The 26216-nt window shown below is 44.2% G+C and overlaps 2 protein-coding genes across 3 annotated transcripts in view; one reads left to right on the top strand and one right to left on the bottom strand.

Moving 5' to 3' along the window:
- LOC118210712 (SPRY domain-containing protein 3-like) overlaps positions 1 to 15395 on the bottom strand; it is a 57775-nt gene extending 42380 nt beyond the window's left edge. The window contains exons 1-6 of the mRNA XM_035387109.1: positions 15276 to 15395; positions 14147 to 14281; positions 12134 to 12209; positions 4025 to 4149; positions 3455 to 3590; positions 901 to 1089 (exon numbers count right to left, since the gene is read on the bottom strand). Of these exons, the coding sequence (XP_035243000.1) occupies positions 901 to 1089; positions 3455 to 3590; positions 4025 to 4149; positions 12134 to 12209; positions 14147 to 14274 (654 nt within the window). The 5' untranslated portion in view covers positions 14275 to 14281; positions 15276 to 15395. The remainder of the gene's footprint in view (positions 1 to 900; positions 1090 to 3454; positions 3591 to 4024; positions 4150 to 12133; positions 12210 to 14146; positions 14282 to 15275) is intronic.
- Positions 15396 to 17419: 2024 nt separating this feature from the next.
- On the top strand, positions 17420 to 24754 carry LOC118210713 (insulin-like growth factor-binding protein 5). Of its 2 annotated transcripts, XM_035387111.1 has the most exons (5): positions 17420 to 17700; positions 18694 to 19215; positions 20445 to 20476; positions 21780 to 21899; positions 22255 to 24754. In XM_035387111.1, exons 2-5 carry the CDS (start codon positions 18876 to 18878, stop codon positions 22366 to 22368), a joined length of 606 nt encoding a protein of 201 aa, XP_035243002.1. In that variant the 5' UTR covers positions 17420 to 17700; positions 18694 to 18875; the 3' UTR covers positions 22369 to 24754. The 2 variants fall into 2 exon arrangements, with proteins under 2 accessions (XP_035243002.1, XP_035243001.1); XM_035387110.1 differs by lacking the exon at positions 17420 to 17700 and having other exon boundaries at positions 18550 to 19215.
- The last annotated feature ends 1462 nt before the right edge of the window (positions 24755 to 26216 follow it).

Genomic DNA, 26216 nt, shown 5'->3' with positions numbered 1-26216 from the left:
AACATGATTAAAGACACTCTCTCATGGTTCAGACCATCACTATACAACAGAATTGTATGAATGCATCAAATATCTCATCAGAGCAACATGTGGAGTCCCTCAAGGTCCTGTTCTTGGGCCTCAGTTTTTCTCCCCCAATAAAAGTTAGCCATTGGAGGACAGTTTGGAAGTACGCTGGGTTACCCATTACAGCTACTGGCAGCAGCTCCATATCGCAAATTCATTCAAATACAAAGATAGCATCGGAACACTTTCTACAAAGGTGTGAGATTATCCTTGCATTATTCTCCACAAATTAGCACCCATTTCACAACAAATAAAACCCTGTATGTTAATTAGACTGCCTCATCACAACACTGCAGAACTGAAATGCACATGCTTCCTATGTGATTTTTAGGGTAGACTGCAATATCAAATAAGATTGGTCAATGATGAAGAACAAGATATTAATAATGATAATAATAAGCAACTAGCTTGTCAGAACTTAGAAGCCAGCCTCCTATGCCCAAGAGTTTACCAGAACCTCCATTCAACCTGATATACTGATATACCACAGGACTACACTGAATCCTACCGGCATCTATCCATTCAGCAGTCTACTCACAGTGGTATGTACTGCACTGATGGATACGTGCTCCCAAATGAATGAATAATTACAGAACGAATGGATCATTTACCAGATTTACCATTACAGGCTCCGCGTTTCCTGGTTTTTCCATTCAAATAATTTTCGGTTGACGTACTTGTTCACCGATTGTATTTGTTCACCGATTGATTGACGACTTCATTACTTGCACAAACTTTCCTGGACTTCACAGCCCCATCCTGGAGTTAGACCACGCTGGGCACAGGAGGCGCAAAGCAGCCGGTGTTCCCGGCGTTCCTGGCGGTCGGCCTTACCGTGCCGCTGACGTGCACGTCGTGGAGCCGCCCCCACTCGTCCTCGTGGCTGTCCACCATCATCACGCTGTCGTCCTCGTCCGCCCCCCACTCCGCCTGCAGGTCCAGCCGCACCTCCTCGCCCAGGGAGTGCATCCCGATGGCCGGGAAGAGTCCGTCCGCCGACGCCGGGACCACCACCGAGCCCACCTGCACGGCACAGACAGCCACGCCGCCCAAATCAGCCCCGCAGGGTCTGTCACGTACAGCACAGATTTCAGTCAGGTGTGTAATTCTGAATACACGAAGACTACATCCGCAACATACCGATAGCTGGCTTGTTTAGCTGGGCGGACAGTTGTAGATAATGACACTGTATTATCACTGCATTGGCTCTTTTGTACTTCCGTATAGTAGCACCATCAACACAAGGTCCACAAATTAATTAAAACTATCCACATACAGCATTTCTGACCATTTGTTCATACCATCCTCCCAATACAAACTCCTGAGAGGATGTGGGATATATTTTCCATCCAATCCGATGATTTTCAGATGTATGTTCCTAGTGGACACTCCTGTTAGCTAGCTAGCATTAGCAAAAGCAAAATCTGATCCGACCAGAATTTTCTACAAAAAATGCACCCACTTCTGGTAAAGGTTAAAGGTCGTGTAAAGTTCGATAAAAGTGGAAAAAACCCCACTCGAATCGTCAGTCATTCTTTCTGCCTACTCTTGTTTGGTAAAAAAACAACCAATTAGTCTGGATGAAGGCAGATGTTCCCAAATTAGAGGCTGTTCTGAAGGAGGAATCGATGTGCTGCAAGAATTTACCTAACCACTGTCTCACGGATGAGACGTCAAACAGAGGTCCTGACTCACTGTGGTCATAAAAGGTCCATTTGGCACTTCTCTCAGAGATGGAAGTCCCCCAGGGTTCCGGTAAAATCCTCAATCTGGCCACAAAATTATCCCCCAGTTCAGGTTTAACTGGCTAATTGAAGATCTCCATCTACATCTCCTGCAATGTGTGGTCAGAGTACTGCTTCAATATGGCGATCATGAATCATGAAGATGAGTTTATACATACGCTTGACGGTAAAAGGGTTTTGAAATCAGCCCAAGGATCTACATAAACGTAATGCAGAATGATCGTTATAATCACTGACTAGGCCTTTTCATTATATTTATATGCAATTCATTATTAAGAACTGAATGGAACAACGTCATTTTCAAAATCCATTCAAAATAAAAGTAAACAGTGTCCATAGCATGAGAAAAGGGGGAAAAGGAACCGTCACAAATCAGAAACAAAGCGGTAATACAATTAACTTCATCATTAATCTTTTACATGTAACAAATTCAAATGCTGTATAAAACTCAGTCTGGGGTTTTGTTGCTTTGTAAATTAATTCTCTAATCTTATGTTTATTAATCCTATGTCTTATTTACAAGTTTAATCAGACGTGTTCTTTGATGGATGTCACCCTGTTGCTCATCTTTGTTCCACATCTCTTGAGCAGGAAGTGAGGTCACTGCACACGTCTCTCCATACTCGGACCGCTGCTATGAAGCCAGTGTTTCCTGGGGGTCCTGGGGCACCTCCATGTATTCTGGTTCTCGTTCCAACCATAACTGAAACTGCTGACTCGTAAAACGCTGCAGGTCCTTAATTGGGATGACTTAGCCTCTTAAGGGCACATTATGTCAGAAATAGCCATGCAAGGAAATGGGCTTGTATAAAAATTAGGATAAACAAAGGGCATGGTGAAGTGGCACAGTAAGTCAGTCTCCATGAGCATGAGAACAACGTCTGCGCCGTTAAGTCACTTCTCCCCCATCTGAGTGCAAGCGGGTTACCTTGTGTCACACGGTTACGTTGTCATGTAAATGTTTGTATTCGCTTTAAAAAAAAATTTCTTTTAAAAGTGATTTACTCGCCGATTCCTTTCATTTATTAGTTTTTTTTTCACTTCTGTGAGAAGTACCGGTTTGAGAGACGAGTTTGTTACACGTGAATGTTTCAAGGGTTGCCCGAAAGGTAGCAATCTGACGAGCAGACAGGCTAATAGGGCTGCTTTTAAGAGGAGTTAACAAACGCTTTGAAGAATTAAGTGGGCAGAATAACGAACAACGTCTTCTGTCAGTCACGCTGACTGCCAGGTTTTGTTCCAGTCACTGCAAACGTGATTCAGATACAGGCTAATAATTACGCACTAATGGAAATGCTGGCACAGGGTGCATTTTTGCACCGGCTATTTGGAAAGAAGAAGAAAAAAAACAGATTTACACACGACAAAGAGAAGGGAACACCCAAAACTGGAGGCAAGATTTTAAATTAATTTTTTTTTTTTTTTTTTTTTCAACCTTGGTGCCTGACCTGTCGCCCTAGAATTGCACTCTTCCATGACTGACTCTGTCTTTTCTGTGTAACGTTGACTGTCAACACGTCCCTCGCGTTCCAAGAGTTAGACACAAGATGTGTGAGGCAGGGGAGTCAAACGTGACACATTAAGGGGGGGGGGGGGTTGGAGTTAGCAGGGAGGGTGCGGGTAGCAGGGCAGCACAGTCTTACCTCTTTGCCGTTTTTGGTGAAGAAAACAGTTGTCAGTCCGGCATCAAAAGACTCCAGGTGGATCCCGCAGCCGATCCGGTCTCCACGGTTGCACTTAGGACCAAACTGCTGTCCCACGGTGTTCCCGTTGTAAAGCCTGCGGGTCAGGCAGAGGTGTGAACCGGAAGCCAAGAGGTCGCAAACAGACAAAAACAGAGGAAAGATTCCCCGGCACCACAAGCCACGCTCACTCGGGCCTGTCAGTCTGAAGCCTACACCTCTGAGATGCCTTGATAAACTACAGTAAACACCATCAATGACATCATCAGACAAAAGAACAAGGAGGCGAAGACTGATAACAATGCGGCCCCCCACGAACGAAACACACACTTAATGTCCACATTAAATAGTTCAGTAAACACTGTCAAAACGTGCACTTTAACCCCCCCACGAGACTTCCAGACGAGGCTCGTCTAGCGTAAACGAGTCGGGCGGTCCAAAACGAGCGGCGTTCCAAACTGGAGTCGCAGACCGCGTTCGGCGCGTGGAGCGGCGCTGGCGCTCGGGCGGCGGGAGCGGGCTGGGACTCACTTCCCGTCGTCGGCGTGGTAGGCGATGGAGTGCGGGAGCCAGCCGGGCTGGTGGTCCAGCTTGTAGTACTGCGGCACCAGGCCCACCGCGATCGTGCCCCTCACGCCCGTGTCCATTATGGTCACCTGGAAGAAAAGGTCACGTGCTTAACCTTTAACCTTCCCACACAGCGGGGACAGCGTCGTCCTGACCGAGCGCGTCGCTACGCTGTCGTATCATTTTAGGATCCTGCAGATTGAAATCGGACCCGTGTTATTTCAGCCTGAGGCACAGAGAGATTAGATGGTACCTTAATGCCTGTTTGCACAGGGGATGACAAATATGATGATAATCTATTTTCCAGTGTCCGCATCTGCAAATGCTGACAATGTAAAAAGTGAACACTGGACACACCTGTCGCTCAATACATGTGTGTTTCCTGTGTGAACAGATGCCACAAAGCAATGACTGAAAAATAAATGTTTCGGTTTTTTTTTTTTCCACTGAAGAGGGATCCTAAAACTTATTCTTAGAGTGGTCAAAATAATCACTGTCTTTGTTGCTCATTGTTATTGAATTGAAAACATTTTTACATATTTATAGTCAGTCATAGTTAGTTTTCCTTCCCAGTGGAAACAGGCCCCAACTCTTAACTCCTTCAAATGACCACCAAGAACCTGACAGAAAATCATCATACTCGTGATGTCAATCAAATTATTAAAATTGAAGTGGCTTCATTTTTGAAATTTCAGTTCTTTTTATTTCATAAAGAAAGAAAATGTTTTTTTGTGTAAACTCAGCCCTTAAATAATGCATTGTTGGTGCATTCACCTCATTCAAAGCATTCCACTCTTACTACTGTGCTCATCTGAGACCGTACACTACAGTACGCATCCCTGAGCCTTAGAATAAAGTCTGTCCGCATACTGGCCAACTAGTGAGAGTCATCGGTGTATTGCTGAAAACTTGCATGTTTCTGTGCCATTTTGGGGGTTGTTTATTGAAAGGTCTCATCCAGTGTGAAGGCATGCCCCTCCTCTGAAAGAACGAGTGTAAGTTACTGTAGTAAAGAGAGAGAGAGAGAGAGAGAGAGAGAGAGGCTGAAGCTGGGGAACTCACTCGAAGGCGGCAGCTGCTTCCAAACAGCCTCACTTTCCAGCGGCTCGTAATGAAGTTACCTCACCCCGGGGGCGGTCGACGAAGGGCAATCAGATCACTGACAGATTGAGAGCTCTTAACCAAGGAGCCATTAAGACATTATCCATTACCTCATCGGCCCCTTGTATCTCTGATTGCGTTGTGTGGGCGACAGGGGAAAAAGAGAGAGAGAGCAGTGAAGAGAGAGGTGGACAGAGAGAGAGAGAGAGAGAGAGATGTTGACAAGATGCTGAGAGACAGCAAGTCTTTCTTCTTTGTATCGCGCTATATTTCCCAGTGTTGACGAGGCAGGTGGGCGTGCTGCGGGGGACGCAGGGCGTATCCGCGGAAACACCTGCGAGAGAGACGGGCGTGTGCGCCGATGCGCCAGGAGGAACCGGTGGCTGCAGGCCCCGCAGCGACCGCTCCTGGGCGCCACCGCATTGCTCTGACGTCAGGACCCCCCGCCCAGAAAACGGGCCCGCGCCTCGTTCCCACGAGAGAGCTCGAAACTGGGATGGCGCCAAAACAAACAAGAATGAGAGTCGACTTAGGTCGCTCCGCTCAAGAACCTGAACCACACGTGATTCATTCTGGTCAAGCTTTAAACGACCCATGTCTATCTCAGTTAAAAAAAAAAAAGTTAAGTGCCCTCTACCAGCATGACTGTGGTGTGGATGGAAGTCCACTCAGAGTCAGACTCCAAAAAAGCGAACTAACACACAATTAAGTTTGGATGGAACAAGAACCGGAAACATCTCCAGCTCTCCAGGCTCAGGGTTGCCTGTGATGTGTTTCTCCTCTCAGCAAGTAGTGACGCCACATGGTATCAGGCAACATCAAGGGCATAGGTTGTTTATGTACAAAACAGATGTCACTAGGGAACAAAGAGATAGGCCCTCGCAGATAGGATGGACATGCGTACTACCCAGACAAGGCCCCAGAGGGTATATAAACTAGATGGCTAGAAGGCCAGTGAGGGGTGGGTTGCTTTATCGCAAACTTGTGTTGCGTTTCGGTGACCTTCCTGTTGGCCAGTGAGATTACAATAAACTTTTACTTTCTTCAGTAAAGTGTTTGTTCTCTTGGTGAGTTCCTGCATAGTCCTGACTTCGATTCCACGGGAAGAAGCTGGGTCCTAGCACCTGCCAACACTCCTCAGGACTCATTACCAGCTGTGACATTTGCCCTTATTCCAGTGCTGTGCCCCATGGTCCAGAACGCCACCTAGATCGTGATGGTACGGACCGTGTCCTGGAGTCCAGGGGAAGGGCACAGTCGTCCACACCATTACCCAGGGAGAGAGAGTATTACCTAGCATTACATTCCGTCAACAGGCATCTGCAGTGTGCCAGCACCAGCCGCTTGAGTTGTGCAGTCCCCCGTTGCCATGGCTACTGACCACCTGGAGGACTGCAGAGAGAAAAGATGCAGGGGCTACTGCACCTCGCTCTCCAGTCGCCAGTCCCATCAGGCAACGCGAATGAAACGCCCCGTTCTCCGATAGGGGAGGGGCAGGAACAGGGCTAGGCCGGCGACAATGTGGCGAAATGTGGCCAGTTCCGCCCACCCGCTCAGCAGGTGAGCACAGGGCACCAATCAGAGGAGCCGTGCTGCCAGAAACGGCCAATCAGAATCCACCCCCTGCCCTCTTAATCCCATACCCAGAACAGAATGAGTAGGGTACAAAAACCTAGCGAAGAAATTCTCAAGCTTCTCCGATAAAGAGTCCAGTACGTTCATCCATTCCCAAAGCCATTCACTACCACATGACCGGTTCCAGCAAAAACCCCAGAAAGAAGAGAAACTGACTCTATTAACAGGATTTCAAAAGTATATTTTGAAATGTGCCGTCTAATATAGCCACAACACTGCTAACAGTGTCTCTTTATACAAGTGAGAGGAGGAAACCTGGGGACCCTGCTGATGCGTATTCTGTTGGGAAAACACGCGTCACACGACTGCCAAGCATTGGGGGTGTTGCACAGGCCAAACAGAACCATCATCATTCATTAAGAAAAAGAAAAAGAAGGTTGACAAATTCACAGCCACACGCAAACCATTGCTGATTCAATAAGCGATCCTGATGTACAGCCCTGGTCCTGACCTGTGGGCCAGCAACAATTTGACGACACGGCACGGTTGCCACTGGGAGTCTAAGCGTGAAAACTCGTAGTCTGAATGACGAAATGCCGACTACCCCCAGGCACACGGCCACTCATGTTCAATAAGCCTAATAATTCAATAATAATGGCAGCAATTATGTAGTTAGGGGTTCAAATGAAGTCAAAACCACAGCCATCTTCGGCACGGCAGGATCAAGGCTGCGTGCTACTGCCTTGCATCAAGACGATTCACAGACAAGCACAGGAAAAACATATAACGACCGTGCGAGCTGCAACTTAAACATAATATAGCGGACAGCACGGTCAAGACAGGGTTACAGAGCAACGGGTATTCAGGTTCGCATAGTCAAAAAACGCCTCGGGACGTCGAAATTAAGACGCCATAAAAAATTTTCGCGCAGGCAGGTGTTATTTTTACAGCGTGCGCGTAGTAATGCGCGAGGAATGTGCGCGCACGACTTGAAAGCGCTCCCGCGGAAGATTAATGTGTGAGTAAGCGGACGACGGGGCAGAGAGACGGCACGTTAGCCCGGGCAGAGGTTTCCCTGGCAACGGCTCTGCTGCTGACAAAAGCCCTGCTGGTGCCGGTGTTGGGGGAGGGTGTCGGGGGGGGGGGAACCACCTGAGGCTGAGTGACCTTACCACACCAAAGCAGGGCTTAGTCAGTTGGGAGGGTAACGGCAGGCCCCCATCGACGGACAGAAGGGAAAGAACCGTGCTGCGTCAGCGTTAACCACCGACTCCAAAATCTCAGATCTGCCCACTACCAGGATTTCTGCAGTTAACTGCCCCGTACAGAGCACGGGCTACAGCCAATGACTTGGCACGGCTACACCATCAAAAACTTCTTGGGTGGTAGGAGGTATCCTCGTCTGCGATGCTAGAAAGCTTGCTTTAGCAAAGGGTTCCGTATCTATAGAAGCCAAACAACAAAGTCGCCTGGCTTTATCTTGATGTACTGTTCCCTTATTGTGCAACAGACTTGTTTTGGATGACCGGTGGGGGTCGATCTGAAGTCTTTAATCTGCATCTGCCGCCCCGGCGGAAAGTGCCGAAGCGTTGGGCCGTGTGGCGGGGTCCAGAGGCAAGAACGGCCGATTTGACGGCCGCCCTTCTCTGTGCCCTTTCCTTGGTCAATGCCAACCGCCGCTGCTCTTATCACTGAGCAGACAAAGTCTGAGGCACGCGTCGTAGAAGTTGAAACTTCAGCCCGCACTTCATTAAAAGTGCCAGGACCTGAAAAAGGACTGTGCTCCAAGCTTTGATCAAACGTCCGGTTAAATCTCCAAGGTACCCGAGTAAGGATTCCTTTTGTACACAAATATGGTTGCTGGCTCCAGCAAAATTGCCCAGGGACTACAGCTGAATATTAGCCATGTTGGCAAAACTGGCACACTTACTGAAATGTTTATCAACGTGCGCTGTCCCTGTAAAACTAAATTGAATAAAGTCAAATTCTTGTGTAAATATACTCTTCGGACATTCGAGCAAGTTCAAAGTATAACATGCATGAGCTCTGCTCGGCTTTCTCCACTGGAAAATATAACTCACTGCAAAGGAAATTTGCTTTTTTATTTTTTTTTTTATTATCCACCGAACATTTTTCCCATTACATCAAAAAATGTGCTAAACATGCAAGCGTTTCAAAGCTACACACCCTCGATTCATCAGGCCCATTGTTTTAATCCAAAATGAAACAATACATATTCATTAAGAGTTCTAAATCAATTCTGTAAGATTTGATAATTTAACAATGGTACAGCGAGTGACATGCCAAGTCACGCACGTGAAATGACGGCAGCAGGGTTCCACTTGGTAATCTTATTTCATCAGTTCTGATCAGCAATGCGATTCTTGCCCTTGCTTTTGTGAAGCACAGAAAAGAGTACAAATCACCAAACTTACATAACTTTTTTTTTTTTTACATGGTGCTTAAGGTCCAGGATGTGCTTTTCAGTCCATATGCTATTCAGTCCATACTCCCCAGCTCCTGTGTCCAAGAGCAATTACAGGTTATGAATGTCCTTAAAGGCATTTACATCCCGACAAAACCGCAAACTCCACAGCAAACTAGAGTACTAGAGTACTGTGTACCAGAGCCCAAGCAAACCAAACGAAGGCTACCCTATTTTCTACATCCTTCCGTAAGAATATACATCACTTTCAAGCAGGGGCCACCAAATGCTAGACATCTTTTCACAAAAACACGAAGCACTGTTGCGTGACTTGAGCCCCGAAACTCCCCTATAGTATAAAGGCTTCGGACCGGACACCCAAACGGTCGGGGGAGCTAGCTCACTAGACCGGCCCAACCTGCCAACAGTGTACATACCACGGAGCCTGCCTCACTTCCACTGCACGCCCTGGTTGCTTTTTCACAGTCTCATAAATTAAATCAGAAAGAAAAAAAAAACTGAAAGCTGCCGTCCATTCCCTAATTTATAACTGAGCTCAAACAGGCTAGCCCCACCTAAATCACAAGGATGCTATTGTCGGTTCCGCTTTATATGGCTGCAGGTCGAGCATCGAGCATCGAAAATTAATAACTGGAAAAGTCTAGCTGGAAAACACCATTCTTTAAGGGAAAATATCTTGACTTGTACGTCAGGTTATTTCTAGAATTCAGGAAAAAAAAAATTGGGTCCACAAACTATTTTTACTAAAATCTGTCAGCTAAATTTAGCAAATATATAGCCCTGAACAACAGTCTGCAATCAATCAACTCTCCGTGACTCACCCACCGGTCTCAAACCGTGGAGGCATTGCCACAGAGACTTCTAACCTCCTGCAAAGCACTGGGCACCCTTAAAAAGTAGGTTTTCAATTTGCCTTTGGCAAGGAGAGCCTGGAAAAGCACTCCAGTCCAAACAGGTGTCAGGGGCTGTACCCAGGAGAGATTTTCACATGCGAAACACACCGCTAATAATGGTTTTCAGCGGGCAGCAGTGAGGACCGTACGAGCGGGACGAGAAAGCTGAAAAATACTCAGAAGGTCGCTAATTTTGCCAAATACAGTCAAGAGCACTTTGTGTACATATTGCACAACAGTCCGGGGTGGCAGTCTAGCATAAACGTCAGGAATTAGGCAACTAGAAGGCTGTGACATCGATTCCTAGCTAGGGGTGCTGCCATTGTTCCCTTGAGCAAGGCTCTGACTTGCTTCAGTAAAAATATCAAGCTGTATACATGGATTGTAGGTAAAAATGAGATCTGTAAATTGCTCTGGATAAGAGCGCCAGTTGAATTCAGACATAAGCCGCGTTTCCACCGCAGGAACTATACCCCGGAACTAGGAACCTTTTGAGGAACTCAGTGCGTTTCCACCGCAGGAACTAGGGTCTAAATTTAGTTCTGGGGGCTTTGTTTTACCCCCCAAAACGTTCCTGCTCGGGGGGTAGTACTTTCCGAAAGTACAGGAACCTTTTGGGTGGAGCTTGCAGCGCTGAACATTTCTGATTGGTCGAGTACTCGTAGCATTTGTGTTGTATTTATTTTCCGCCATTACCCGCCATGTTTGAAAATATGCAGCGGCAAACCAATTTATTTTCATAATAACTTCAAATCAAACTTGTATGTTATGCGGCGCAGTAGCCTACTTTTGGTTATAACCTGTCAACGTCTTGGAATTATAACGTGTGCTCTTCTGTTCTTTTCTTGCTTTAGTATTCGTTTTATAAAATGCTAAGCATTCGTGCTGGGACAGCATATTACGTAGGCTACCAAAACATTCAAACGGATTAATTCGGTTGCTGAATATTTTCTTCCGGATTTTCTTTGTTAGCCCGTTGTAATTGACTCAAAACGTTTGATACAGTTATGTGAGGTATGCGGTAGTTCTGCATAATTAACATTGGTGATACAGTACAAGCAAACTGGAAATCACCTTCCGCACTTTTTATCCGGGTAAAATAACAGGTTAATTCTAGTAATCTTCGCTTTAGCTTTTTCAGACTGCCGTAATTTTACTCAATTTTACTGCCATTTTTCAATTCCACGAAAAGACCAGGAAGACTATGGACTAATTTATGGTGCATGGTTCGCATCTGGAGGGCACGGTTCGCTGCTCGGCTAGCAGTAACTTCGAAGGAAAGCAAACGGTGGCTGTACCACTACTAATTTACATTTTCACGCAAGTCCGAGTTTTCGTTCTATTCTTGTCATTTTGCGATTAGCCTATATGGAATTGACGACGAGAAAGTAATAAAACAGCAAATTGTTTACAACGTGTGCATGTTTTCTGCTGTTAATGAATGTGTTTGAGAGGATATATGAAAATCAATAAATACAAAAGTAACCATATATAGTCATTGTTGGTAACCCGTTGTATATAAGTGGAATAAACCCCTCCGGGCTGTTCCGGTTATTAGAAAATAATGTAGGCTACTTCGGTGGTAGTATAGGGTTACAGAAGAAATCATATGACAGATGGACCGACGACAACGTCAGTGGGCTAATTTGCCTAATCTTCGCGGTACTTTAGACCCCGGTGGAAACGCAGACAACCATTGGCTGAAGGAACCTTTTAGTTCCTGGTAAAGTAGTTCCTGGGACTGAAAGTTCCGGGTAATTTTGGTGGAAACGCGGCTATATAATGTTGTCGCTGAAGCAAAGTTATAATAATCTAGTTTTCTAACTTGCTTTGTTAACACTGTAATCGATGCCCAGAAGCTGGACTGTGCATGGCTTATGCCACACGTTCCAGAAGGAGCACATGGCAGTATGCATACTTCCAAACACTTTGCAGCGGTGGCACAGGCCGACAGTTTCAATTGGACATTCCAAAAGAGGGAGAAAACTTGCCCATAAATGAAATTCAAACAGTTTTTTTTTTTTTTAAATATCGAAAAAATCAGGTGTCAAGACTCACCTCAAAGTAGCAGTTTCCCTTTGAAAGTGGCCGAGGCGCAACGTAGCAGCCAACTTCATCAGAGTTCCCCTGGTAACTGCAAAAGAAAAGGTTTGTCGTTTTTTTAGGAACCATGACTTGGCCTGTCCTGGAGAGACTACTTCAAACATGGTCTGAAAGTACACAAGCCTTCATTTGACGGCCATTTCATCGTCAATCACCACCAGTCATCTCAGACAGCAACAGAACGTAAAACTGAGAAGAGACTTAAAATAAAAATGAACTAGAGTCACAGGAAAAAAATAATATATTCTATGTGAAGACAGCTTGAATTGTACCTGGTGCTCTGATTAATTCCTCTGTGTGCTCGAACCCCCTTTGGCAAGGAGTTCCACTGGGCAGAGGCCAGAGGTGGAAAGCCCAGGGGTCAGGAAGTGAACGTCCTGCCAAGTGTTTCTTCCATTTACTCAGCCAGCTGATTTTACTAATTAGTTCTACTTCTTAGCTGAAGAACTGTGCTAATTAGCTAATCCAGGTGATTAGAACAAAATGCTGGGGAGGACTTCTACTTTCTGAACCTGGATTTTCCATATCTGGCAGGGGCTGAAATGGCAGGGACAGGGTATCCCCAACTTCATCTCCAAATAATGCCCCCCCCCCTTCACTACAGTGGATGCCGCAGAAATGGGATGGGTCTCAAAGAAATGACTGGGCAGGCAAAAATGGGGGTGTAAAGAAATGGAATAAAAAGTTTGGGGCTGCTTGGACTCCTGTTAATGTACTTTTCAAGCGCATAGGTAGGCCTTACAGTCTGGTGCTTGTCTGGGCTTTCCCGCACTGATAGTGGAGGTTGCTACAATGAATGCTGATTAAAATATGATTGGGCATACCAAATCCAGGATAAAATCATTTTATCACTGTTGATTTCACAAGAATTATCTGCAGGGAACCAGCAGATACTGGAAACAACCAACCGTCACATCCGTACATTCGCCATCTTCATCATCAAGAACAAACATTAGCATTAGAAGGAAGATCCCACTTAGGTCTACACACTGCATGTTAATCACTTCAAATTATACTTGGGTCAAATAAAATGTGTAGGATGTGCTTTGAATTTCCCATCTCTAATCATACATAAATGGATGTGTTTCATCACAACAGGTGTGCAATATCAGAAAAATATATTACTTGGGGATTTAGCTCTGGAGGATTGGAGTTGAAGACTTGTGTAAACAGATGCTTCAGAAAGGGAAGCATCACAGTTAATCTCGATGGCCCCCGCAAAACAAAGGTAATTTCACAATATTCCACTTCCCGCCTCCGTGATTCTCATGGTCCTAAAGTGCTTTGAGCCTCCTATTTTTTTCGCAAGTTTTGAAGCTGGCCAAAACTACACCTTCAACAGTTAAACCCTGAGATTAACAGCATTTCAAATGGCGGGGCAATGGACTGTTTGCTTTTGGGTGTAAGCATGGCACCCGGACCGCTTTGCTCTGTATAAAGACCGCTCTTTTGACTCGGGCAAAGTGAGCTCCAGACTCTCTTTCTCTGGTTAAAAGTGAAACCCGGCTAGGCATTCATTCCCACTTTGTATTCCCATTTAGCATGGTCTGCATTGCTCCACAGAGGGATTTAGACAATCGTCTGCACAAAGGTTGACAACCATCTTAATGTTAAAAGTGTATATATTTAACTCCAGATTATGCAAGCTAAAATCTGAAAATTTCAAATAACAGCACACCAATCAATAATCAATAACTGGAAAGGTCCTCTCAGCATATTCTCACAGGAAATTTCATGAACTGATGACATTAAAGCACTAAACTCAGTAAAAAAAAAATTTTTTAACTCAAATGCTGATATTCATTCATTTGATGCTGCGACACTTGCTACAACAGCTGAGAATAACATGAAAAATCTATATCTATAACTATTCTAGCACACAGACATAACAAGCCTGCCAGGAACACAGTCCGCTTGCGTTAACTCAAGATATCGGGGGACTCCTGCTTCGCGCACACACAAGCGTACCTGAGTGTGTCTCCATCCTTCAGCATTCTCTTATATCGTTCCTGGAAGCGGACGGCCCGCACCTCGCGGATCTCCCGTATCCTCCGCCGCCAGTTCAGGAACCTGTAGTGTAGGTTGATGTCATCCATTCCAGCCCTGCTTGGTGGAGGCCAAGAAAGAGCACAGACTATGACATCATGCTTAAATCAAACAAGGTCTCTGAAGACGGTGATGTGTGCACATTTTTTTTAAAAGATTATGGCACTTGTGAATCTTAAGGGACGTTTCCCTGAGGTCTCAGGGGGTGGGGCAAGTACAACAAGTCTCGCAAGAATGTAATCCTCCAGTTTACACCAAGAGACCACGGCCTAAACAGTGTACTAATCCAGTTCGGCAATACAGGGTCAGAACCCTGTTTATATTTTTGCAACTGGACTTGAATTGAAACGGTTACATTTGAAGATATTTGTTGTGGTTTTATTTCGTGTATGTACCGTGTATTTATAAACAAAATCAGCAGTAAAATTCTCCTACAGATGGCTCTACTTAAAAATCAATTATTTCAACATGACGTCATGAATCATTTAGCCGAACAGGTTAGGCCCATTCCTGATTGATAGCTGGCAAGCTAGACGGCTAGCTGAAAGCTACTCTTTCACGAACATCCGAAAAATTCACCAAAAACAACAAGAAAACTCGGCCACCCAAATCGGTTAGTTAGTTGTACATAGATTATCAACTTGTACACTGTTCAGTGACGTACGTAACATGTTAGCTTAGCTTTTTCAAGTCAACAACATACACACTAGCTAGCTACGTCAACCCTGTAGTTTCTGGCTAGCTAATTAGCGACCTAACTGTAAGCTGTTTAGTTCTACTTAGCTAAAGAGAACGTACACATGTACAGTTAATCAAATACATATATTTTATGTTAAATCGTCATAACAAAGATTTCAAAAACCACTAATAGATACGATTACGTTATCTAACGATAGCTAACAAGTGAACATAATTTTAGTACTAGCTAGCTAGCCAGCTCATCTCCACTTCTCCGTTGTACACTCAGTTCAAAACTCCATCAAGTGTAAGCCCCGTCGTAACACATATGTCCTGTAACCCCATCATTAATTAGATTTGTAATCTTATTTACCTTATAATATCTTGACTGTCATTAATACGTTGTCCAGGTCACTTTCGTTTTTGTTTTCCGCCGATTATCTCTATTCATTGACAAAACTCCTCAAAGGCCAATCGGCGCTTTCTGGTGACGTTGCTACCAGTAACGTTAAAAGGAGCCAATCAGAGATCGAAGCGCTGTAAATATTTTGAGGCATCTTTAAACCAAGCCGTAAGTTTTCTTGACAGATAAGAAAATAATTAGACAAATTACACCGATTGTATGTAGCCTACGAGGGTTGATTGAATTATGATTTATTTATTTAATTCACTTATGTAATAGCCTCAATTGCTTGTTTTTAGGACATTTCTGCGTGCGAAATTGCGAGTGAACCTATACTTAGTTTTGTCTCTGATGCCAAAACTAGTGGGAAACACCAATTACTGTAATTTGAAACGTTTGTATTAAATATATCATAAACCATAAACATCCATTCTTTACAAAGTTCTTTTTGAAAATGATTTTTTAAATAGCAAATATTTTAAACCTATACTAACCAAATGCTTTAGGTTCACCCTACAATACGTTTAGATCCATGATGATGGTACCTGACAAGAATGATAAACCCTCCACTGAATGTGAGTCTTGGTGCAACGTGAGAAGTTTCTAATGAAAAAGCGCCCAAGTGAGCATTTAGAGAAAGGTTGTAAGTGAGAGAAAATAGTATATATGCTATGGCTGGACAATTCTAAATCACAGTATTCAACTTGTGCCAGAAAAGGCAGCTCAGGTCACTGGTTTCAGTTTGACATCATGACATTCTTTCGGACCAGGACCACTTTTTCTTTGCACATGCTGAATAAAAAGCAAGGCATTAAATATGAAAATCTAGCCTTTATTCTTAGATTTTGTTAATCAGTATTTCAGAGATCACTGCTATTTTTATCCCACCATTCTCATCTACCTTCATGCACTGTGTGCATATGCTTTTGAGGGTGTGTATCTCTAGGTGTGTATATATATCTATATATATATGTGTGTGTGTGTGTGTGTGTATAGCAGAGCTAAGAGAAGTGAGTGAGAATATGAAAACCCACAACAGGTGACATCATCCCCAGTTTCAAAAAGTGGGATTATTTCATTTAGCTAGGGGTATACAGTGTTGATGGCTAGGATCACAGTTCAAAGCTTGTAGTAGATACACATCTGTTACAAGCGCATGTGAGTGTAGATAGCACTATAGGCATAGGTAATGAGCAGAGAGAGAGTACTGAAAGTAACATGGTATTGTGAGTCCTGTCTTCAGTGTTCAGATATGCAGGTGTAGGATGAAAGCACACAGAGGATTGCCTTATCTCCTTTCATGTTGCAAGGGAATTAAAATAGCTTACATTGAGTGGGGTTTGTGGGTACAGTAGGAAGCTTCACTTTTTCCAAAAAAAAAAAAAAAGGCAGGAGGGAAAGACAACTTCAGATGGACAAGACTGATACCAGGAAAGGAGTTGAGAGGGTGACGGAGGGAGGAAAAATGAGCGTGGAAACGGTATGGCAGACCCCACCGGCCTGGCGCGCCACTAGGAAAATTCTCCGGACAGAAAACCGTGGCAAACGAAATTGGGTTCGCGCCGCTTATGAGAACTAGAGACGGCAGGCAGTTCCTGCTCTCTGAGCCACAATTAATCACCGGCGATGTGAACTCGGACTGGCCAGAGACCAAGAACAGAGGATTCCCCCCCAAGCGGGGTTCCCCCGCGGTTTGTGCAAGTTTGGAATGTTTATCCCTTCCTGGGACTAGTGTCACTCACATACCACAGCAGTCAGGCGGTGCGATGATCTGCATGTCCTGTAGCAGACGCCGTCATCACGGGTCACAAAGGTTTTGCTGCGTGCCACCCTGTTTCCATTATGAGCAGTGCCGCGCCCAAGTCAGTCAAATTAGCCAGATCAACGGTCCAAATCCTGTTCGTTCCCGCTCCTTTGTTTTTGTTATCTCGCTTTGTTGTTTCGCGCTACGTCGTGGCAACTGCGTACACAAAACAAACACTCGATCCTTGATCGCAGACACTTCACTGGCAAAGGATTGCTTTAATAGTTGCCTGCAATGGTAATTTACATAAACCAGCTATCGATACGGTACAGTACAAGTGTCTAGCTTTTTTTTTTTTTTTAATCTATTTTTGTATGTGTTGATTTTGGTTGTGCATCGGGATCAACAGAAGTAGCGCAGGCTACCCAAGTACCTATCTGACTCCTAATCCTTCTGTTCCAACAATACCGATAAATTCTGCTTCGTGACGTCTTATTCCAACAGTGCAGCCACAATGCAAAATCTGAAAAAATGAAGGACAATCACGTCTGTCTTTTACCAACCAACATTCTGACAGTTACTGAAAAGGAAGACACTGCAATGGTTTAGTTGACGGATTGCTCCGTCAGCCGCTGGCTTGGACAATTAACTGTAGGTCACGTTCCAGTAACATTTTTTAATACTGTGACGCCTTTTCCAATATTAAATATCTACAAAGTACTGTAGCCTATTTTGGACTATGTCCTCTTGTTTTTAAAGAAAATGTCAAGGCCTAACTTCTGAAATTGTTCCGGTGAGTCGGCGGCTGCAGCTTGACTTGACCTGGTTTAAGACAACACGAGCCTATTATCAGCTCTGCCCTCTAGCGCCTATAAAGTGTCATTTCCCAACCAGGCAAGTACACTACTTATAAACTTTTAGTGACCAGTCCAAATCTTTACGTTTTGGCTTTCTTACAGGACGCAAAATTGAAATAGGCCTATATACTTAAACGATTTCTTGTCCTCAATGCCGGCACATTTTGTGCATTGCTTGACCATTTTTGTTACCAAATTTAATTCCTCACCTTTATTTCAATTCACGGTTGAGTTTGTGTGATGTTAAAGAAAACACCTTGAGCCGTATGAGAGCTGGTCAAAAAACATGATTTACACTATTCTGTGATGGCAATACATTTGCAGTCACTTTCTTACAGTTATCTTAAGAAACATGATCAGCGCATATACATGCATAAAGAAAATATAAGCCCTACAGAAACCACAATGGAGTCCAATGTAGCTGCATGAAATTGGCATATGATGGTGGCCAAAGAAACAGATTCCATGGAAAAATGTAAAATGGGTATGGGTGCTGAGGCTAGTGAGAGAATGACAGCAGTATGTGTGTGCGAGGGGAGGGGGGTCTTTCTGAATTCTGAGAAAGTGAAGAAAAATAACCTCTATCTCTCTCCCTCCCTCATTCCCTCCCTCCCTCTCTCTCCCTTCTGCGAGTCCCAGCCCCTGAAGGTGTCACAGCAGTGCTCTCTCTCTCCCTCTCTCTCTTTCTCTCTCTCTCTCTTCCCTGCACACTCCCCACCTTACAGATCTTTAAAAGCCGCTGCTCACCGCGTCTCTCCAAGCTGTCTGTTTTATCGCTCTTTCGCAGTGCTGCAGGGGACTCCTGGCTGCCTCACGTTCCAAGCTGCACCCGGCTTAGCCGCAGAGAGAGAGAGAGTGAGAGAGACAGAGAGAGAGAGAGAGAGATAGAAACAGAGAAGTCATCCTTCTGCAAGAAGGGCACAAATAAGGAGCTGCCGTCTGCTGCTGGGAGCCTGGGATCAGGACAAAATGCCTCTCCTCTCCAACCTGCTGGCCATTCTGGCCCTGTTGCTGCTCTCGATGCAAGACTTCCGGACCCTGGCCGCTCATCTGGGCTCCCAGAAGTCCTGCCCATCCTGCAGGGAGCCATCCGCCACCAGCAGGGGCCCCAAAGACCAGGCGGCGGAGGTGAGCACCTCGGTCCTGGCCCTGGGCGAGCCCTGCGGGGTGTACACCCTCAGCTGCGCTAGGGGGCTGAGGTGCGTGCCCCCGCCCAAGGAGAGCAGCCCCCTGCAGGCTCTGCTGCAGGGAAAGGGCGTCTGCTCCAAGAACCACACCGTCAGGCCCCCTCAGAGGCCCCCCCTCTCAGGTAAGGAACGCGTCACGTCGGGCACGCTGCTCAGCCAGGGGTCACCCCGAGGCACGTTAAAATCCGACACGCCGCGCTCTCCCCGGCTAGGCGGGATTAAAGAGACGCAGGCGTGCGCTCTGTAACGAACTATGGAAAGAGGTCTACGCGCTGTTAGCGACAGGCTGTAAAAATCACCCAGCTCCGTGCTAATGACCCTCCAGTACGCTGCAGGTCTTAAGGACGGGCTAGAAACGGCTAATTGAAAGCAGGATTCCACATAACCTGGGTGTGGGAGGGGGGGAGTGCATAGCTGCAGGCTTTTTTTGGGGGGGTTGGGGGGTGGGAGCCATCAAGAGATGGCCGGCAAGAACACCCCTAATGACGGGGAGCGCTTCTCTGCGGTCGGTCTTGGGTTGTCAGGCTGAGAACCGAATCACACTGGGATCGAAGCGACGGGAGGGAGGCTGCAGATCCGTAGCGGACGAGAGGTTGTCATTGGCAGGGCTGCCTGGCATGTGTTAAACGTGTCTCGGGCGCTGTCACGGGTCTCACTGGCTGCGTTAAAGAGCCCAGGGTATGTTTCTTTTGAGCTCTGGCACCCTGAAGGTAATATTCTGGCTTGGATTCTCAGCTGCAAAAAAAAAAATGTTCCAAAAGTGTGTGTGCATGTGCCTGCATGCACGCACGTGTGTGTGTGTGTCTGTAGGATGTGTGTGGGGTTCAAACACAAGGAACGGGGCCAAAAAGGAAGTTCAGAGCAGAGAAAAACCCTTTGCTCACCTTTGTTTGACTCCATTTGCTAAAGCAGTTTAATCCCATCCATTTTATTGTGATGGACAGCATGCATTACAGAAGAAAAAATAAAGCAGACTCAGCTCTAGGAATATGCACTGGCAATACATTGCGAGTGAATGAAATGCAATTTTACGGTGTAAAATTGGTACAGTCCAACACTGTACCGCTGAATCTGCGCTGTACAGGCTATAATCGCTGTAGTAATTATTGTAATTATAATGGGACGAGCAGTCTGTCTGTCACAAAGCACCCACTGTCATTTACTGTGGACAGACCACAGCCTGGCAGTTCCGCTCTGAAAAGCATACATCTCTCCTTCCATTGGTCAGACTAAACCACTGCGCTCACCAAGGGGGTGAGACATAGACCTGCGCACAGTTAAACTGGACCATGCTCAGATTCTGTGAGGGAACAAATTATGATTTGCTGTTGTTTTTTTCATTTTTTTCCAGGCGTAGATACAACCTTCGATGAGCTAGAAAAGGTAAGTTGTTGTTTCCAAACTCCTTTCTTTCATGTGCTCTCTTCCACCGGTTCTCCAATTTGCACAGTTAATCTCATTGTGTAGAATGTTGGCCTGTGGGCACCTTGTGCATTGTTGGGAGGAAGTGATGCAATGGCAACATTAGGAGCCATGGCCCTCTTCACCCACTCTTCCCATAGTGGGATGCAGCCATAGCTGGCTTAGTGACATGGCTGAGGCTACATGCTAAACTTACATCATGGCATTAGAGCCTAGCCTACATGTATGCATGGAAAGAGCCTTTAATGGCTGAGCCACTTGGGAACCCACAAATGATCAGTTTCCAAACAACTGAAGTCCCTGCCCAGATGGGATATGCATTATTATTGTCTGTCTGGTGTTCTTCAAGTTTGCGTAAAGACAAGGTAGATCAGGCCTGGGGTTCAAAGAACTTTGGTAAAAGCCAAAAATAAATTAGTGGAACCCTTTGTGGAATGATGTCTGAAGAAGACTCATTTCAAACAGAGCTCCAGGGTGCAGGTTTCCCTTATGGAAATGGAATATCCCCATTTACAATCAGAAAATCGGAATCCTGAAATGCTATCATAAAATATATTGGCAAACATATCTGGGATGATGGGATGTTTTCTATTAGCTTTCAAAGCCATTGTTACATTTAAATATCTAATAAATGTTCACCTTTCAAAGATAAAGGTTATTCTCATTTTTGCTGAAGACTTGCTCTTGCAGAAAGGTCAGTTATATTTGTCACATAGGCTAGATATAAGAATTGTTTCTATACCATGTGAGGAGTCTGAACATTTTTATGCTAAAAAAATAATCTTTGTATGCCTAAAACTTTTTTTAATATATTAAAATATTTCGTTTTAAATGATCTGGGAAAAAAGGTATGTTATAAATTCAAAAAGTGTATGGAGAATTGAAGATGCAGTGACAGTGTACAGATTGTATGTAGTGCTGAAGATAGTGACGGTGTACAGATTGTACGTAGTGCTGAGGATAGTGACGGTGTACAGATTGTACGTAGTGCTGAGGATAGTGACGGTGTACAGATTGTATGTAGTGCTGAGGAGAGTGACGGTGTACAAATTGTACGTAGTGCTGAGGATAGTGACGGTGTACAGATTGTATGTAGTGCTGAGGATAGTGACGGTGTACAGATTGTACGTAGTGCTGAGGATAGTGACGGTGTACAGATTGTATGTAGTGCTGAGGATAGTGACGGTGTACAGATTGTATGTAGTGTTGTGAGTGACAGTCTTGCTGTTTAAGGCACGGAGTGACAGCCCCACTCTCTCTTTAGGGCCCCTGTCGAAAGCGGCAGAATGCGGTGCTGCAGCGTCTGGAACTCACTGTTTTCCAGCCCAACCCTGACATCTACATCCCCAACTGTGACACTCGCGGGTTTTACAGGAGAAAGCAGGTAAGCTAGCAGCCTGACATGTATGTATGTGTGTGTGTGTGTGTCTATGCGCTATCTGCATGCATGCACGACTGTCCGTGTGCATTTTCTGACACAGCACACCTACCTTTCGCTGACTGTAAATGGAAACAATACGGTATCACAGTAGAGCTGGTGCACAATGACACAGTGTGCGTGTCTGTGTGAGCTTCCATGTATGTGTGCATTTGCTTGTGTACATGGTTGTGTGTTCATATGTGTGTGTGTGCGTGTGTGTGTTTGTGTGCACGTGTTTGCACGTGCCTGCTTGTGCACGTGTGCATGCTGGGGAGGAGTGTGACGCCTGCCTCTCTCTCTCCCTCTCTCTCTTCTGCAGTGCCGGTCGTCCAAGCAAATGCAGCGTGGCCACTGCTGGTGTGTGGACGAGGACGGCAGACTCCTGCCGTCACACAGCAGGGAAAATGGCACGGTGCAGTGCGGTAGCCAATGAGAGGGGGGTGGGGGTGCGGGCTTCTCCGCAGCAGGGCAGTGGAGGGTCTCTGCGCGCATGCTGGACGCTGTACGGCCCCAAAAGAGCCAGGGATCAAACGTTAGCCACCCCTCTCCCACAGCCACACATTCCAAACAGTGGAAACACAGCCATGAAGTCCTCAAGCAAGGTTCACTGCTTCATATGACAACGTAAGGACACAGAAACTATGGAACGAAAGCACTTTTGGTGATTAGAATTTTTACTGTCTTAATTTTGAATTTGATGAAAGCACAAACTGAGGTTTTTAAAATCCAATGTCTTCTGTGGTAATGTTAGCCAGCAAGCTAACCAGCCTTGTCCCTTTGACTTCAGCATTGCCAACGAGATCTAGCAGCTTAATGTAATGTAAATTAATGGTAGAAACATGAAATAAGGACCTATACTTTGACTATCACGATACTGTAGGGAATAGACACCCTTTCAGTAAAAATCCATTGAGTTTATGTTGCATGCCAAACAATGAACTCCTGAATGCTACCTAAATTATGGGTGAGTTTCCCAGAAACAATCCTCTTAATTCCCTAAATGAGTCATTGCCAATGACAGCTACACTGAGGCTCCTCCGTCTGAGGCCATAACTTTGGTGAGTTCTGTACCGCAGCTTTAAATGCTCAAAATATATGCATATTAATGTCCCTAGCAGAATATCATTGCACTCTGCATCCAATGGCACAGGCAGGTAAAATTAGTAAACTGACCAAATAAAATCTAAATCATTTAGATTATAAAAGATGAAATAAGGTATTGTATTTTGTATTAGACAGTAGACACAACAAACGGAATAGACCCTTACTTTCTTGCGAGACATTTGAGAGTAAAGAACATTAACAGCATTTTATTCAGCGGATGTAGTCTGCACCAAGCACTAGTCCCTGGTGTGTAGGGTACCTAGCACTCTACCTTAGTATGAGATGATTTCTGAGCTTATCAATTCATTTTTAAAGATATTTTCACTTTTCATACCAAGTCTGCGGAGAAGGGGGGAAAATATAGCTTAATCTTCCTAAGATTCTTCGTATTTTAAAATTCTCATTTCCACATTGAAGAATTTGGGAGAATATGACTGAACTGTCTGTGAGCGCTATGGGGTCATACTGCCCTCTACTGGAATCTTTCTGTAGTCCTGTTTCACCAGTTTATTTGCTCTTTTCTAACTTACGTTTTTTTAATGAAGACATAATATAAATGTATAAATTAATGAAGAACAAGAGTATTTAACTAAAAAATATATATATATATAAATATATATTTCCTTAATTGTTCTAGGAGAGACAATGTCCAGCAGATTATCTGATGATTTCAGGGGAATAACACAGACTGTGTGAATTTCATCTTTTCTCTGAAGTTGAATGTATAGGATACATAAAACTGAAGCTATGAGTGACAACTGTTTCCTTTTCAAAGCTTAACAGAAATTTCAGGACCAGAGTCTACATTTATCAGCCAGCAGAGTACTTTGGTTGGGCCTTTTCAAACTAGACAGCCCCCCTCCATCCCTCCCTGAGGCACACTGACAAAATAACTAACAGATATACTGAAGTGATCTTGTCACTAAGCAGAGCATTGTAGTAGGACATCCTGCTTTGTCTTGCGCTCCGAAATCTGTCGATAAAGTAACATGACTGTGCTGTGAGCTGGAAGAGCAGGATTCAGTTCAGTTGTCTGGCAAGAATACTCTAAAGCCATCTCAAACAAATCCCCTGTTGGCCGCACTGGTGTGAGAAATGGGATATGGTCCCCACTCGCCTCAACATTAATCAAATTCATTATGGAGAAATATGCTATTGTGATGCACTTCAATACATATATTTGATGTATGCACTTAATTATGTAATCTAAATATGTGTAAAAGTAAAATTACACACATTTTGAATGGTGTTTGTGCTGTTCTTGTCATGGTATTCTTACTTTGTGAAAAACCTGAGTTGAACTTTCAGTCTTTTGAGGTGTTTTGAGTGTGAGGACAAAGAAATGCTGGAGACTGCAACCCTTTAGGAAATATCGTTAAGCATATTTTTATACACTTTTTTATACATGTGTAAATTAAGTCTGATTTATTATTTAATGAACAGCTCTGTATTTTTATAATGTCCTCTCTTTATTTAAAATACAAGTTAGTATGTTTTTATTTTATTGGATTAGGGAATTTTTTTGGAAATTTGTTGGGGGAAAAATACACTTTAATAGGCATACCATTGGAGCTTGACCTGCTGTATGTCACCATATTACTTTGCTGTTGTATTATTTATGTCTGTCATTTATAGTCAATATACATTCTGTAAATGTTGACCTTTGCTTTTGAAACTGCTTTTCATCCAGTCTAATAAATTTAAATTTAATCTCATTTTGTAATTTTCTTTTTCTTGTTTTATTTTTTTAAATAATCCAACTCAATATGGCTTTGGACATTTTTATTCTGTGGCAGAGGCAGACATAAAGAAATGACTAGTAGAGTTTCCCCTTTGGGTATGGATGGCTCTGTCTCACTGGTTTATCTGAGGGAAATCTTCCTGTTTGGGATGTAAAAGACTGGCCCCTGCTAGCATGAGGCCCACCCCCATCTGAACATAAAATTCTCCAGAACAGTCACATTTTACACACTGCCTTCATCCATTGCATAATCCCGAAATCCCACTCATATGACGTGTGGCTGAGAGCGGATTAGATCACAACAGAGTTACTCTCTAGTATGCAATAGAGGCATAACAGGCTAATGTGTCCTGTCAAATGTTTTAAAATAAGGTAGTGACCAAAAAGGTGGAAACAGTTCAGTAGTAGGCTATGTTGAAAGCATGAGCTTCCATACATTCAGGGATGATTACTGAGTTCATTATGCATTTAACATGCCAGCGTACTGAGGTTTAGGTAGAAAAGATACAGGTATCAATTTTTTTTAAATCTCACTTTTTTTAATCAAATATATAGGCTTGTGGAATTTGGCATAGACATGGGAATTATGGCTGCCTTTCAAATGTAATTCCTCTTTCTTGAGAACTACTGTGAACAGTCTCTGAGGACTAGGATTATGTTGTGTATGTTGTCCGGGTTACTTTGTGGTAGGTGAACTTTGGTGCAATGTGCTCAACTCAGCAACACAAGAAGGAGCCTTATTCTACAAAACCACAAAATCCAGAGAGGTCTCGGTTGTATAAAACAAGGAGCCTATTTATAAAAATAGTTATATAAGGTAGGCTGCTACTTGATTTAACCTGCTGTGTTTGCTACCCTAGGCCTAAGGCTTTTGACAGGTTTTATGAATACAATTAATTTGGGGAAATGTCTGTTTGTGAAAAGGTTTTTTTTTTTCCGAGTCCAGTCCAGTTTTTTTCAAAAATCCAGTCCAGGTTTTTTTTTTGGGAGTCCAGTCCAGTTTTTTCCAAAAATCTAGTCCAGGTTTTTTTTTAAGTCCAGTCCAGTTTTTTTCAAAAATCCAGTCCAGGTTTTTTTTGAGTCCAGTCCAGTTTTAAAAAAAATCCAGTCCAGGTTTTTTTTGCTCTAAACACAGCAGCAGGGTTGTCTCATCTTTTTCAGTTGGTCAGTTGGTCACTTGATTTACATATGATCAGCCACACAATCAAATACACACTGTCTGCTTGATCTTCCTGGTATCAACCATGTCAGGAGCATTTGCAAGGAAAATGTGAGAGGCATAGCTAGATAGTCCATGCAGAGCATGAACCAATAAAATGTCAAATAAAAAAACAGTTCTTGAGCATCGTGTATTTCAATTAGAGAAGGTACTTTCTAAATATGTCACAGTGAAACTCAATTCTAGTGTTGTTACACAGTATGGATTTACAAAGAAA

Source organism: Anguilla anguilla, chromosome 13, assembly GCF_013347855.1.
Source record: "Anguilla anguilla isolate fAngAng1 chromosome 13, fAngAng1.pri, whole genome shotgun sequence".
NCBI classification, from domain to species: domain Eukaryota; kingdom Metazoa; phylum Chordata; class Actinopteri; order Anguilliformes; family Anguillidae; genus Anguilla; species Anguilla anguilla.
The sequence above is the reverse complement of the archived record's forward strand: the minus strand, read 5'-3'. Positions and strand labels throughout refer to the sequence as shown.

Bases quoted from the DNA above. Each gene is read 5' to 3' on its own strand.
- LOC118210713 (XM_035387111.1), top strand. From the start codon at position 18,876: ATGCCTCTCCTCTCCAACCTGCTGGCCATTCTGGCCCTGTTGCTGCTC. The intron at 19,216-20,444 runs GTAAGGAACGCG...ATTTTTTTCCAG, and splicing joins TCAGAGGCCCCCCCTCTCAG to GCGTAGATACAACCTTCGAT. The intron at 20,477-21,779 runs GTAAGTTGTTGT...CTCTCTCTTTAG, and splicing joins CCTTCGATGAGCTAGAAAAG to GGCCCCTGTCGAAAGCGGCA.